The 12,476-nt window shown below is 42.4% G+C and overlaps 1 protein-coding gene across 5 annotated transcripts in view; it reads right to left on the bottom strand.

The window, feature by feature from the left end:
• Positions 1–7,829: 7,829 nt before the first annotated feature.
• Positions 7,830–12,476, bottom strand: part of IMPACT (impact RWD domain protein) — a 41,077-nt gene continuing 36,430 nt past the window's right edge. For all 5 annotated transcript variants that reach the window (XM_068131184.2, XM_068131185.2, XM_068131186.2 and 2 more), the window contains one exon: positions 7,830–8,520. In XM_068131184.2, coding sequence (XP_067987285.1) covers positions 8,458–8,520 — 63 coding nt within the window. In that variant the 3' untranslated portion in view covers positions 7,830–8,457. The remainder of the gene's footprint in view (positions 8,521–12,476) is intronic.

Raw genomic sequence — 12,476 nt, 5'->3', positions numbered from 1 at the left:
GGATACGGTGTACCTATTCTAAATCGGGGTACACGAGAAAATTGTGAGTTATTTGAAACAAGTGCAAAGGTGCCAATATATTTGGCCACAACTGTATCGCTGAGTGTATATATATAGAAGAAGAAATAGAACCGCCTTTCGAGGCCATTATATATATATATATATATATATATATATATATATATATATATATATATATATATATATATATATATATATATATATATATATATATATATATACAGTGGTACCTCGGCTTACGAGTTTAATCCGTTCCGTGACGGAGCTCGTAAGCCAAATCGCTCGTAAGTCAAAGCAAATTTTCCCATTCAAATGCATTGAAATGCTATTAATCCGTTCCAGCCTCAAAAAAAAAACACCAATTTTTTTTGTTAGGTGCTTTTAAATAACAAAAATGTACTTTATAAATAACAAATAATGTATAAACAAGCACGACCTCGTATATACTGTACATAATACAAGAGAATGTAAAGAAATAAACTGGTTTTATTAAGCAGAGGAGAAGAGCATGCCAGGTGAGGTGTGCGTGTTGTCGACTTGGCGAGGCAGTACGATCGTACTCCTTCTACGATATGTACGATTTTGAAGCAGAAGGAGTCCATAAAGGCTATAACGCCAGCCAAGGGCGTTACGATTATTTCAAAGCTCCGGACCTCTACCCATGAAGATATGGAGAAGTTGTTGTTTGTGTGGTTGAAGGAGAAGCAGCTCGCAGGAGATACCGTGACCGAGAGCATCATGTGTTTGAAAAGATTGAAACTCGGATATCGAGCACGGACCACGAGGTGTTTTTTCTTTTTTCTTAATCTCGGTTTCAGTGAACTTTTGCTCTGTGCTCACGTGTACTGTACCTGTACCTGTAATGGTACGTCAGAGGATGGCACCTGTTGTCATCATATTAAGTGCAAGATGTTCTGCATCGTAAGTTGGTACACCGTGGTCTTTCGGCGGTGTTTAAGCCGGCCGTCTTGGCTTCTGTCACCATTGGCATTGAGTCTTTCGATGTAGGTAGGTCGTTGTGTGCCGGTGCCTTGGCCGAATTCCTTCATTGCTGCATTGTTAGCTCACCTGGTTTTTTATACCACATCTTTGGTTATCGGACCAGCGAATGACGTCATCTCCAAAGTATGGCTTATTCTCACTTGTCTTGGACGATCTTCTACTTCTAGCCTTCCACCGTGCATTTGGTGTCCACTGTACTTACTGTACAGTGCCTGGTAAAATTGATGTAATGGGTTTTTGACCGTCAACGCCATGAACCGTCATGAACCGTCATGAACCGTCATGAACCGTCATGAACCGTCATGAACCGTCAACGCCATGAACCGCTAACACTCAAAAGCCCATTTATCGCGCCTTATAAAGCAAAACGCAAACCGAAAGCCATGCCTCTCAAGCGAGGCGTGCTTCCGTGGTCACGTGATCCACAGGTGTAGCTCATTATACCCGCACGCGCGACACGCTTTGGCGGTCACGTGACCAGCCACTCTGGAGGCGGGGATCCCCGCCGATGACGTCACCGGCTGGAGCAAGGAGATTCCTCGCTCATTTATTTCGACGATTGCGTGTTTTATATCCAAGCAGAGATGCTTTCACGGCAAGATAACCACGTGACCGGAACCGGAAGCCACAACCGGAAAATTCAAAAAAATAAATTTTTTGAGCTCGTACATCGGATCTCGGCTCGTATCCCAAAGCAACAAACCGCCCGAGCGACGGCTCGTATCCCGAAAAACTCGTACGTTGGGGCACTCGTAAGCCGAGGTACCACTGTATATATATATATATATATATATATATATATATATATATATATATATATATATATATATATATATATATATATATATATATACAGACTTGGCATTTAATATGGAATTTTTTTTTTTCTTGACTTGGGTTTACTTTCTTAACTCAGTATATCAATCTGGTGAGTTTCTTTTACACTTTGATGATTTATTTGTTAAAAGAACCATGTCACCGATTGTCTGTCGCAGCAAGAAGTCAACAACAGGATTATATCACAGGTGGCGTGGCAAAATGTACGGACAGGTGCATTTGATGATTGGCTTCACAGTCGGGTATACAAGGGTTGTTGCGTTCTGTATTAGTGGAAAACAACTGCTGCACGTCTCCAAAAGTTATTGCCGCTTCCTCTGGACATGGTCCGTCAACTCGACAATGCTGTTTGTCATGGAGTGGTGGCTTTACGAAATTAAGGCATGAAACAGCGTGCTGTTGCTCGGCAGTATGGCATCACTCAAGGTCAGGTGTCAAAGATCCTGAAACGAAATGCTCAGAGGGGTGTCCCGACTCCAATACCGAGGCCAGGACGTCCCCGCAGAACCACAAGGAGGGATGATCGCCAGCTGCACCGGTTAGTCCGCAATGGCCGTACAAAGTCAGCTAATCGGCTTAGGGCTGAGTGGCAGCAACTGACAAATGTGCCTGTATCCAGAAGGCTAGTCAACCAATGACTGGTTCAAGCAGGCTATCGTGCCAGGCGTCCCCTGAGAAAGCTATGCCTGACCAGACAATACCGCCAGCGGGGATTGCAGTGGGCCAGAGAGCACCGTCAATGGCAGCCAGGACACTGGAATCACGTGATCTTCAGTGACGAGTCTAGATTTCTGGTCTGTCGTCATGATGGCCGCATCCGAGTGCGCAGACAAGTGCATGAAGCCTACAACAAAGATTGTATAGTGCCAAGAGTCCAAGCTGGAGGTGGTGGGGTGGCCGTTTGGGCTGCTTTTCATGCAGGGGGCAAAACTGACCTGGTTGTTCTGAATGGAATCCTGAACCAGTTCAAGTACAGGGCCATTCTGGAAGAAACATTGCTTCCATTTGCTCGTGCAGCCTTTCGAGGAAACTTTGTCTTCCAAGATGACAATGCACGGCCTCATCGTGCTCGCATGATCCAACACTTTCTTGCTGACCGTGGTGTAGAGCATATGGAGTGGCCTGCCATGTCCCCGGATATGAATCCGATAGAGAACTTGTGGGCAGAATTAACGCGTCAAATCGACCACTTGGACCAGCAGCCGACCTCTGTGCGTGAATTGCAGCAGGCTATTGTCACTGCATGGCAAGCGATTCCTGTCCAAACCGTGGCAAATCTCGTGAACAGCATGCCCCTACGTGTACATGCTCTCCTGAATGCTCGTTGGGGTTACACGAAGTACTGAACTGTAATTTTACTGTCCATAATCCCATTCGTAATTTAACTTTTGTTTTTGTTAAAAAAAATTTTGGCTAACGTGCAAAATAAAGAGATACTTCTGGAAAACGTACAGAAGTTCAACACAGTACTGTCCATGAATTGAGTTCGATATCAGTTTACATCACTTTCAAGGATCAATTTATTTGTTTCGAAATGTCAAATGTGGTTTTTGTTTCTTTTAAAGGTTACATTAACAAAATCTAGAATAATTTCAACATAATTCCAATGAAGTTTTGGTTCTAAGACATCTTGAAAAGTAAGTGCACCCCCACCAAAAAAATATTCCATATTAAATGCCAAGTCTGTATATACATATATATATATATATATATATATATATATATATATATATATATATATATATATATACTGTATATATATATATATATATATATATATATATATATATATATATATATACATATATATATATATATACATATATATATATATATATACATATATATATATATATATATATATATATATATATATATATATATATATATATATATATATATACGTATATATATATATATATCTGTGCAGCGTCTGTCCTGTCATGCCTCGTGTTGTCTTGTCACTGATCTACTTTCTCAAACTTCTGTGAAATCGTACCAAAGTTCTGGTATGCACATATCTCTCCCGTCGGTATGTCCTAAGGGTATTTTTTTTGGAAAAAGTTTCCAATTTTTTCTAATTTTTTTTGGAATGTTTTTAGGGAAAAAAAAATTTTGCAACATGTTTTCAACTTCAATTGTTTAGAAAATGTGATATCACGTATATTACAAATACATTTGTGCAAAATAATTGTTTGAATTGTGATTGGTTTAAACCATGACAAAACGGCAACTCGGGTAGTCATTTATCTATATATCTACACATCTAGGCAGTGTCTGTGTTGTCACTTAACCACTCCCTCAAACTTTTGTTTCCGTGGTTGTGAAGTGTTTTTAATAACGTTGTGGTGGTTTTGAATCCCGTGGTGGTGAGGTATTTTGAATTATGTGGTGGTGAGGTGTTTTTAAATCACATGGTGGTGAGGTGTTTTTAAATGACGTGGTGGTGAGATGTTTTTAAATCACATGGTGGTGAGGTGTTTTTAAATCACGTGGTGGTGAGGTATTTATAATTACGTGGTGGTGAGGTATTTATAATTACGTGGTGGTGAGGTATTTATAATTACGTGGTGGTGAGGTATTTTTAATTATGTGGTGATGAGGTGTTTTGAATTACATGGTGGCGAGGTGTTTTGAATTACTTGGTGGTGAGGTGTTTTTAAATGACAAGGTGGTGAGGTGTTTTTAATTTCGTGGCTGTGAGGTGTTTTTATTACATGTTTTATGGCTGTCAGGTGTTTTTAATTTCGTGGTGGTGAGGTGTTTTTATTACGTGTTTTATGGCTGTGAGGTGTTTTTATTACGTGTTTTATGGCTGTGAGGTCTTTTTATTTCGTGTTTTATGGCTGTGAGGTGTTTTTATTTCGTGTTTTATGGCTGTGAGGTGTTTTTAATTTTGTGGTGGTGAGGTGTTTTTATTACGTGTTTTATGGCTGTGAGGTGTTTTTATTACGTGTTTTATGGCTGTGAGGTATTTTTATTACGTGTTTTATGGCTGTGAGGTGTTTTTATTACGTGTTTGATGGTGGTGAGGTGTTTTTAATTACTTGGTGGTGAGGTGTTTTTATTATGTGTTTTATGGCTGTAAGGTGTTTTTATTACGTGTTTTATGGCTGTGAGGTATTTTTATTACGTGTTTTATGACTGTGAGGTGTTTTTAATTCCGTGCTTGATGGTGGTGAGGTGTTTTTAATTACTTGGTGGTGAGGTGTTTTGAATTACTTGGTGGTGAGGTGTTTTGAATTACGTGGTGGTAAGGTGGAATCGTCCCAAACTTCCAGTCTGCACCTACCCCTCCCCTATGTGTGTGCTGAGCGGTTCTTTCTTGAAAAAAAAAACATTCATCCTAAATGAATGAATGAATGATCGTTTTAAGGCCATTTTCCCCGCTAGAGCGGGGGTTAGCCTTGCGGGCCCCATGACAATCATGGTTCCCTGTTTGAGGCAATGTTTTTTTATGGCCGGATGCCCTTCCTGACGCCAACCCTTGGTCGCCTCTTACGATGCACGCAGGGATACGGTGTACCTATTCTAATCGGGGTACACACCGTGATTATTCATCCCAGCAAGCTGGTACTCAATTTGCCGACCTCAGAAGGATGACAGGCTGAGTCAACCCCCCTGGCATTAATTCAGCGATCGATCGGGATTCGAACCCAGGATCCTAGGATCCCAAGCCGTCACCCTAACCGCTAAGCCAACACCAGGCTAACATCCAACATCCTAAATCTTCAACCTAAATTGCCTATAAAAATGTAATATCACAAACACAACAAATACATTTGTGGCAAATAATTGTTTGTATTATGATTGGTGTAAATCATAACAACACAGCAACTCAGTTAGTCATTATCCTCAGCTCAAATAATCCCGTTCCTCAGTAACGACCGCTTGGTGAGGCTCGCTGCGCTCGCCTCACCAAGCTAGTGTGTATATATATATATATATATACATACATACACGTACAGTCACGTGAAAAAGTAAGTACACCCCATGTAAAGTTTTGTCTTTTTCAACATATTTCAACATACAGCTATTTGATCTTCATTTCAACAATATTGATAGATAAAGGTGATATAACATAACAAATATCATGAAACATTTTCATTTTGTAGTCCATTGTATAATTTAAATAAACATAAATGCAAATTTCGCATGTGCAAAAAGTAAGTACACCCCTACATTTATCACTACTCCATATACCTAAAATTAGAATCAGGTGCACCAGCTCAGGTGCAAATGATTAGAACATCGTTAGAGAGGATCTTGGAGGAACCTGTCATTCAAACCTCAGACATTTAGTTTGGTTTGCTCTTTGTTGTTGAAGTGTGCGGCGTCACCATGCCTAGATCAAAAGAGATCTCTGCGGCCTTCAGAAAAAAGTTATAGATGCCTACGAGTCTGGGGAGGTATTTAAAAAGATCTCCAAACAATTTGAAATCAATCATTTGACTGTCCGGAAGATCATCTACAAGTGGAGAAGATTCCAAACAACTGCCAACTTGTTCAGGCCAGGCCGCCGCAGCAAGTTCAGCCCAAGAGCAGACCGCAAGATGCTGAAAGAAGTCTCTAAGAACCCCAGAATGTCGTCACGGGACCTACAGGTAGCTCTTGCCTCTGTTGATGTCAAAGTGCACGAGTCGACCATGAGAAAGAGGCTGCACAAATTTGATCTTCATGGGAGGTGTGCCAGGAGGAAACCTTTGCTGTCCAGAAAGAACATCAGGGCAAGACTAAAGTTTGCCAATGAACACCTCGGCAAAGACCAGCACTTCTGGAACAATGTGCTCTGGACAGATGAGTCAAAGGTAGAGCTATTTGGCCACAGTACCAGAAGACATGTTTGGCGAAAACCAAAGACAGCATTTGACCACAAGAACCTGATACCAACTGTAAAGCATGGTGGTGGAAATATTATGGTTTGGGGCAGCTTTGCTGCATCAGGGCCTGGGCAGCTCACCATCATATAATCCACTATGAATTCTTCATTGTACCGGAGGGTGCTTGAGGATAATGTGAGGCCATCTGTCGGTAAGTTGAAGCTCAATCGAAGGTGCACCTTGCAACATGACAATGACCCTAAACATACCAGTAAATCCACCAAGGAATGGCTGAAAAGAAAGAAATGGAGGGTTCTGGAATGGCCAAGTCAAAGCCCGGATCTAAATCCCATCGAGATGTTGTGGGGGGATTTGAAACGAGCTGTGCATGCAAGAAACCCCTCAAACATTGCACAGCTGAAAGAATTCTGCATGGAGGAGTGGGCAAAAATTTCTCCCAGTCGATGTCAGAGACTGGTAGACAGTTATAAGAAACGCCTACTTGAGGTCGTTTGTGCCAAAGGGGGCAATACCACCTATTGGAGCCAAGGGTGTACTTACTTTTTCCACATGCGAAATTTGCATTTATATTTATTTGAATTATACAATGGACTACAAAATGTAAATGTTTCATGATATTTGTTGTATTATATCACCTTTATCTATCAATATTGTTGAAATGAAGATCAAATAGCTGTATGTTGAAATATGTTGAAAAAGTCAAAACTTTACATGGGGTGTACTTACTATTTCACGTGACTGTATATACACACTGTCCCCTAATATGAACTTAGCCTGGGACTCAGGTACAAGCTGGTGTTTCACATGCAGGATGATTCATCAATGTGTGTGCTGTCCCTCAGATGGACGTTAACCTGGGCGTCCCATCTGTCGGCCTTAGTTGGTGGACGTTAAAGATCCCACGGTGTCCTTCATGAAGAGTAGGTGAGCTATTGCCGGCACACTGAACAAATTACAAATTCCTGCCCTTATCTTTCGGGGGCATTCCATCAGCAGCACAGCCACACCGCCTCATACTGCATACAAAAGACGAGGACGAGGACGAAGAAATGTAAATCTAGCACAATTGGAGTACTCGAAAATTTTCACATGATGTGGCAATGAAGCACCGTGTAATGATGTCACATACCAGTTGAATGGAAATTTATTTATTTGTTCACAAAAAATGGGATATTTCAAGTGGGTCAAATGTTTTTGATTTACAAGTATTTGAAAAACTTTCGGGCCATTCCGCTAGGGTTTTATCGGAAACAATTAATTTTGGTAAGAAGATACGCCACGCCATTTTCTTTTTTCAGTGAATATTCTGGATCATTCACTGTGTGTGAACAGCTTCACTGTATGAACATGAAACAAGGACTGATGTTTTCTTTGAGTATTTGAATTGCACCATGTTAAAAAGCAAACATTGTGTCTTGTTTATGGAGAAGCATTATGAAGGATGCACCATATGCACCATGTTAACAGGACTGCTCCAGAGTCTCTGACGATCCAAATTCAAACGTCGTGTTTTTGACATTCATTCAATGTAGTTTGAGGCCTGTAAAAAAAATCAGCTGCCCGGGAGGGGGGGGGGGGGGATCTGGATTGTAAACCATGTGCAACATGGGCACCAAAATGAAATGTTTCGCAAGAGGATGCACGTCGTAATCACAATATGGCCGGGTCACGAATAATGGTCCCTGCATAAAAGAGATTGCTCCAGGCTTCGTGCTTGTGCCTTGTTTGTAGCATAGCTCATTGATGTCTGGACTGCTTAGTGCTTCATTTTCTTACCCCTCACTTTCCTTGTCTTCGTAGAATCCTTTACACCCTTGGTCTGAAAAGAGAAGAATGGCAAGCATTTATTTACATCACAATTCCCTTATTTCAAAATAATCACTTAATTATAACGACTACTGATAACGATATGCTAGATGGTACCAAATGCAGACCTTTCCAAATGACATATATATTGTTACGGATCCGGGGGACGGCACTCCCATTAGCAAGGGGGGGTTATTCCCCATGTCCTGTTAAGCTGGCCGTCCGACTGGTCCTGGTACTTGTAACGCTCTTCTGCGGGGTGGGATTGATCAGGGTTATTGGTCAAGGTATTGTCCCGAATACCTTCACCAATCCCTCCGCAGAACAGGGAGACAAGTACCGCTCGAACCATGGACAAGATGGTATTTGCCGAGCGGTTTAGCAATCCGCAGTTCGAGCCGTTATCAGCAGACTAAACCCGATTAAAAGCGGTTCGGCCAAAATCGCGCCACAGGTACTCAATTGACAGAAATCACGAAAGCGATCGGACGAGAATGAAACCAAAGAATAAGGAGGAACAGGTATTTATTAATTATTTACACAAAACCAAAGGAACCAAAGGAGAAACGAAAGCAATATACAGAAGAAGAAGAAGACACAGCACAAACCTTAAAACAGTCTTAATTATATCCCAGACAACAAACAGGACAGACCACGGACTTACACGACAAAGGGATTGGCAGGAAGGAATGGCTGGAAGGAGAAGGTCCAGGCAGACGACAGGGCAGGAAGGTCCGGGCAAATGCACAGCGTCGAGGTTGGCTCCAATCCACGCTCCGGGCTCGAGGCGAAGCCCCGCGGCAGCTGCACGTATTCGTTTCACGCGGGCTGACAACGTGAATAGACGGCGTACTGTCAGCGGACCCACTCTTCTGCCTCACGATCCTATGCACTCAGCTCTCCGCTCTTTGATGTCGTGATGCACTCATCCCTCTCACTCATCTGCGTAAGCAGTCCCTCTTCTTGCTTTTATTGCCCCCTCTGAAATCAAGCCGCCAGCTCCGATGACACGCCTACCGGTTGGCTCACCTCGGCGCTGGTTGGTCGGTTAGGGCTGGCTGACTCCACCTCCGATGACGAGCTGATGCCACGCCCGTGATCATGCGGCTCCTCCCCCTTCTTCTCCGAGACGGAGCACATGGGCAATGGCGTCTTGGGGCAATCAAACGAGCCAAACCAAAGGGCAGCGAACGCTGCCTGGCTGTTACTTTGCGGAAACGCGGGTGAGGCGATTGTGGAATTGAAAGGGGCCTATCTTATTTGATTAATGAAACGCAGAGTCAAACTATTGGAAACACAGCCTTACCTGAAACACATAATAACGAGATAACTACGAAGAGGGCCTATGGCTCGCTACGTGTTGCGATGTGGACTAACTAGGGGACGACCGTTGACCTTTACAAGAAATGGAGGTATGTACAAAGAGAATTATTTACAAAGGGGTATATTTACCACAATTTACTACAGTGCAGGGTTCTCAAAACCCCAACAATATATATATACAGTCACGTGAAAAGGTAAGTACACACCATGTAAAGATTTGACTATTTCAACATATTTCAACATACAGCTATTTGATCTTCATTTCAACAATATTGATAGATAAAGGTGATATAATATAACAAATATCATGAAACATTTACATTTTGTAGTCCATTGTATAATTTAAATAAACATAAATGCAAATTTCGCATGTGGAAAAAGTAAGTACACCCTTGGCTCTAATAGGTGGTATTGCCCCCTTTGGCAGAAACAACCTCAAGTAGGCGTTTCTTATAATTGTCTACCAGTCTCTGACATCGACTGGGAGAAATTTTTGCCCACTCCTCCATGCAGAATTCTTTCAGCTGTGCGATGTTTGAGGGGTTTCTTGCATGCACAGCTCGTTTCAAATCCCCCCACAACATATCGATGGGATTTTGATCCGGGCTTTGACTTGGCCATTCCAGAACCCTCCATTTCTTTCTTTTCAGCCATTCCTTGGTGGATTTACTGGCATGTTTAGGGTCATTGTCATGTTGCAAGGTTCACCTTCGGTTGAGATTCAACTTTCCGACAGATGGCCTCACATTATCCTCAAGCACCCTCTGGTACAATGAAGAATTCATAGTGGATTCAATGATGGTGAGCTGCCCAGGCCCTGATGCAGCAAAGCTGCCCCAAACCATAATATTTCCACCACCATGCTTTACAGTTGGTATCAGGTTCTTGTGGTCAAATGCTGTCTTTGGTTTTCGCCAAACATGTCTTCTGGTACTGTCGCCAAATAGCTCTACCTTTGACTCATCTGTCCAGAGCACATTGTTCCAGAAGTGCTGGTCTTTGCCTCGGTGTTCATTGGCAAACTTTAGTCTTGCCCTGATGTTCTTTCTGGACAGCAAACGTTTCCTCCTGGCACACCTCCCATGTAGATCAAATTTGTGCAGCCTCTTTCTTATGGTAGACTTGTGCACTTTGACATCAACAGGGGCAAGAGCTACCTGTAGGTCCTGTGATGACATTCTGGGGTTCTTAGAGACTTCTTTCAGCATCTTGCGGTCTGCTCTCGGGCTGAACTTGCTGGGGCGGCATGGCCTGAACAAGTTGGCAGTTGTTTGGAATCTTCTCCACTTGTAGATGATCTGCCGGACAGTCGAATGATTGATTTCAAATTGTTTGGAGATCTTTTTTAATCCCTTCCCAGACTCGTAGGCATCTATAACCTTCTTTGTGAAGGCCTCAGAGAGCTCTTTTGATCTTGGCATGGTGACGCCGCACACTTCAACAACAAAGAGCAAACCAAACGAAATGTCTGAGGTTTAAATAAGACAGTTCCTCCAAGATCCTCTCTAACGATGTTCTAATCATTTGCACCTGAGCTGGTGCACCTGATTCTAATTTTAGGTATTTGAAGTAGTGATAAATGTAGGCTGTAGGGGTGTACTTACTTTTTCCACATGCGAAATTTGCATTTATGTTTATATAAATTATACAATGGACTACAAAATGTAAATGTTTCATAATATTTGTTATATTATATCACCTTTATCTATCAATATTGTTGAAATGAAGATCAAATAGCTGTATGTTGAAATATGTTGAAATAGTCAAATCTTTACATGGTGTGTACTTACTTTTTCATGACTGTATATACACACACACACACACATATATATATATATGTGTGTATATATATATTGTCTATATATATATTGTTCAATATTATATATATATATATATTGTTGTGGATATGAGAATGTTGTTTTTTTTATTGTTGTGTAATGAATTGTTGTAAAATGTCACCCTCCTTCCTGCATTTGTTGTTGTGTAAAGGTCAGAGGGCGTTCCCGTAGTTAATTCCATAAAACATACACGAAGGACACCATATATCCCTGTTCAGTAGTTATATCCTTATTATGTGTATTTGTGTAAGGCTGTGTCTTCCATTAATTTAAATACTCCATTGCACCAAGTGAAATAAGAGTAGATCCCCTTTCATTCCCATTCCCAAAGCCGCAATTGCCAACTGTTCCCTCCGCGACTCCATTCGCCACGAGGTAGGCTCGGAGAAGAAGGGGGAGGAGCTGCCGAATCCTGGGCGTGCCCGCCCATCGTCATCAAGGGTGGAGCCAGAGGGCCGTGCCGACCAATCAGGGCCGAGGCGAGCTCACCGATGGGCGTGTTCTAGAGGCCGGCGGCTTGATTTCCCCGCGGCGTTATAAAGAGTGCGCGCGGAGGCCGTTTGAAGAGAAGTGCGAAAGGAGGGAAGAGAAGTGCGAAAGGAGGGAAGAGAAGTGCGAAAGGAGGGAAGAGAAGTGCGCAAGGAGGGAAGAGAAGCGAGAAGGAAGCCTTTAACACAAGTTCACGAGAGAAGCGCGGGGGAAGCCTTGAGAGAAGTGCACGACGTCACCCTGCTCGCTCCCAGCCTGACGAGGCCCGGTTTGCTGTGCGCCCTGCAAAGCCTTCCAGCTTGTGGTCCGAGCTGAACCT

The sequence above is a fragment of the Myxine glutinosa genome, chromosome 11 (assembly GCF_964187855.1).
Source record: "Myxine glutinosa chromosome 11, kmMyxGlut1.1, whole genome shotgun sequence".
Lineage (NCBI taxonomy): Eukaryota > Metazoa > Chordata > Myxini > Myxiniformes > Myxinidae > Myxine > Myxine glutinosa.
Note: the sequence above shows the minus strand (reverse complement) of the source record. Positions and strands in the feature narration are given on the sequence as shown.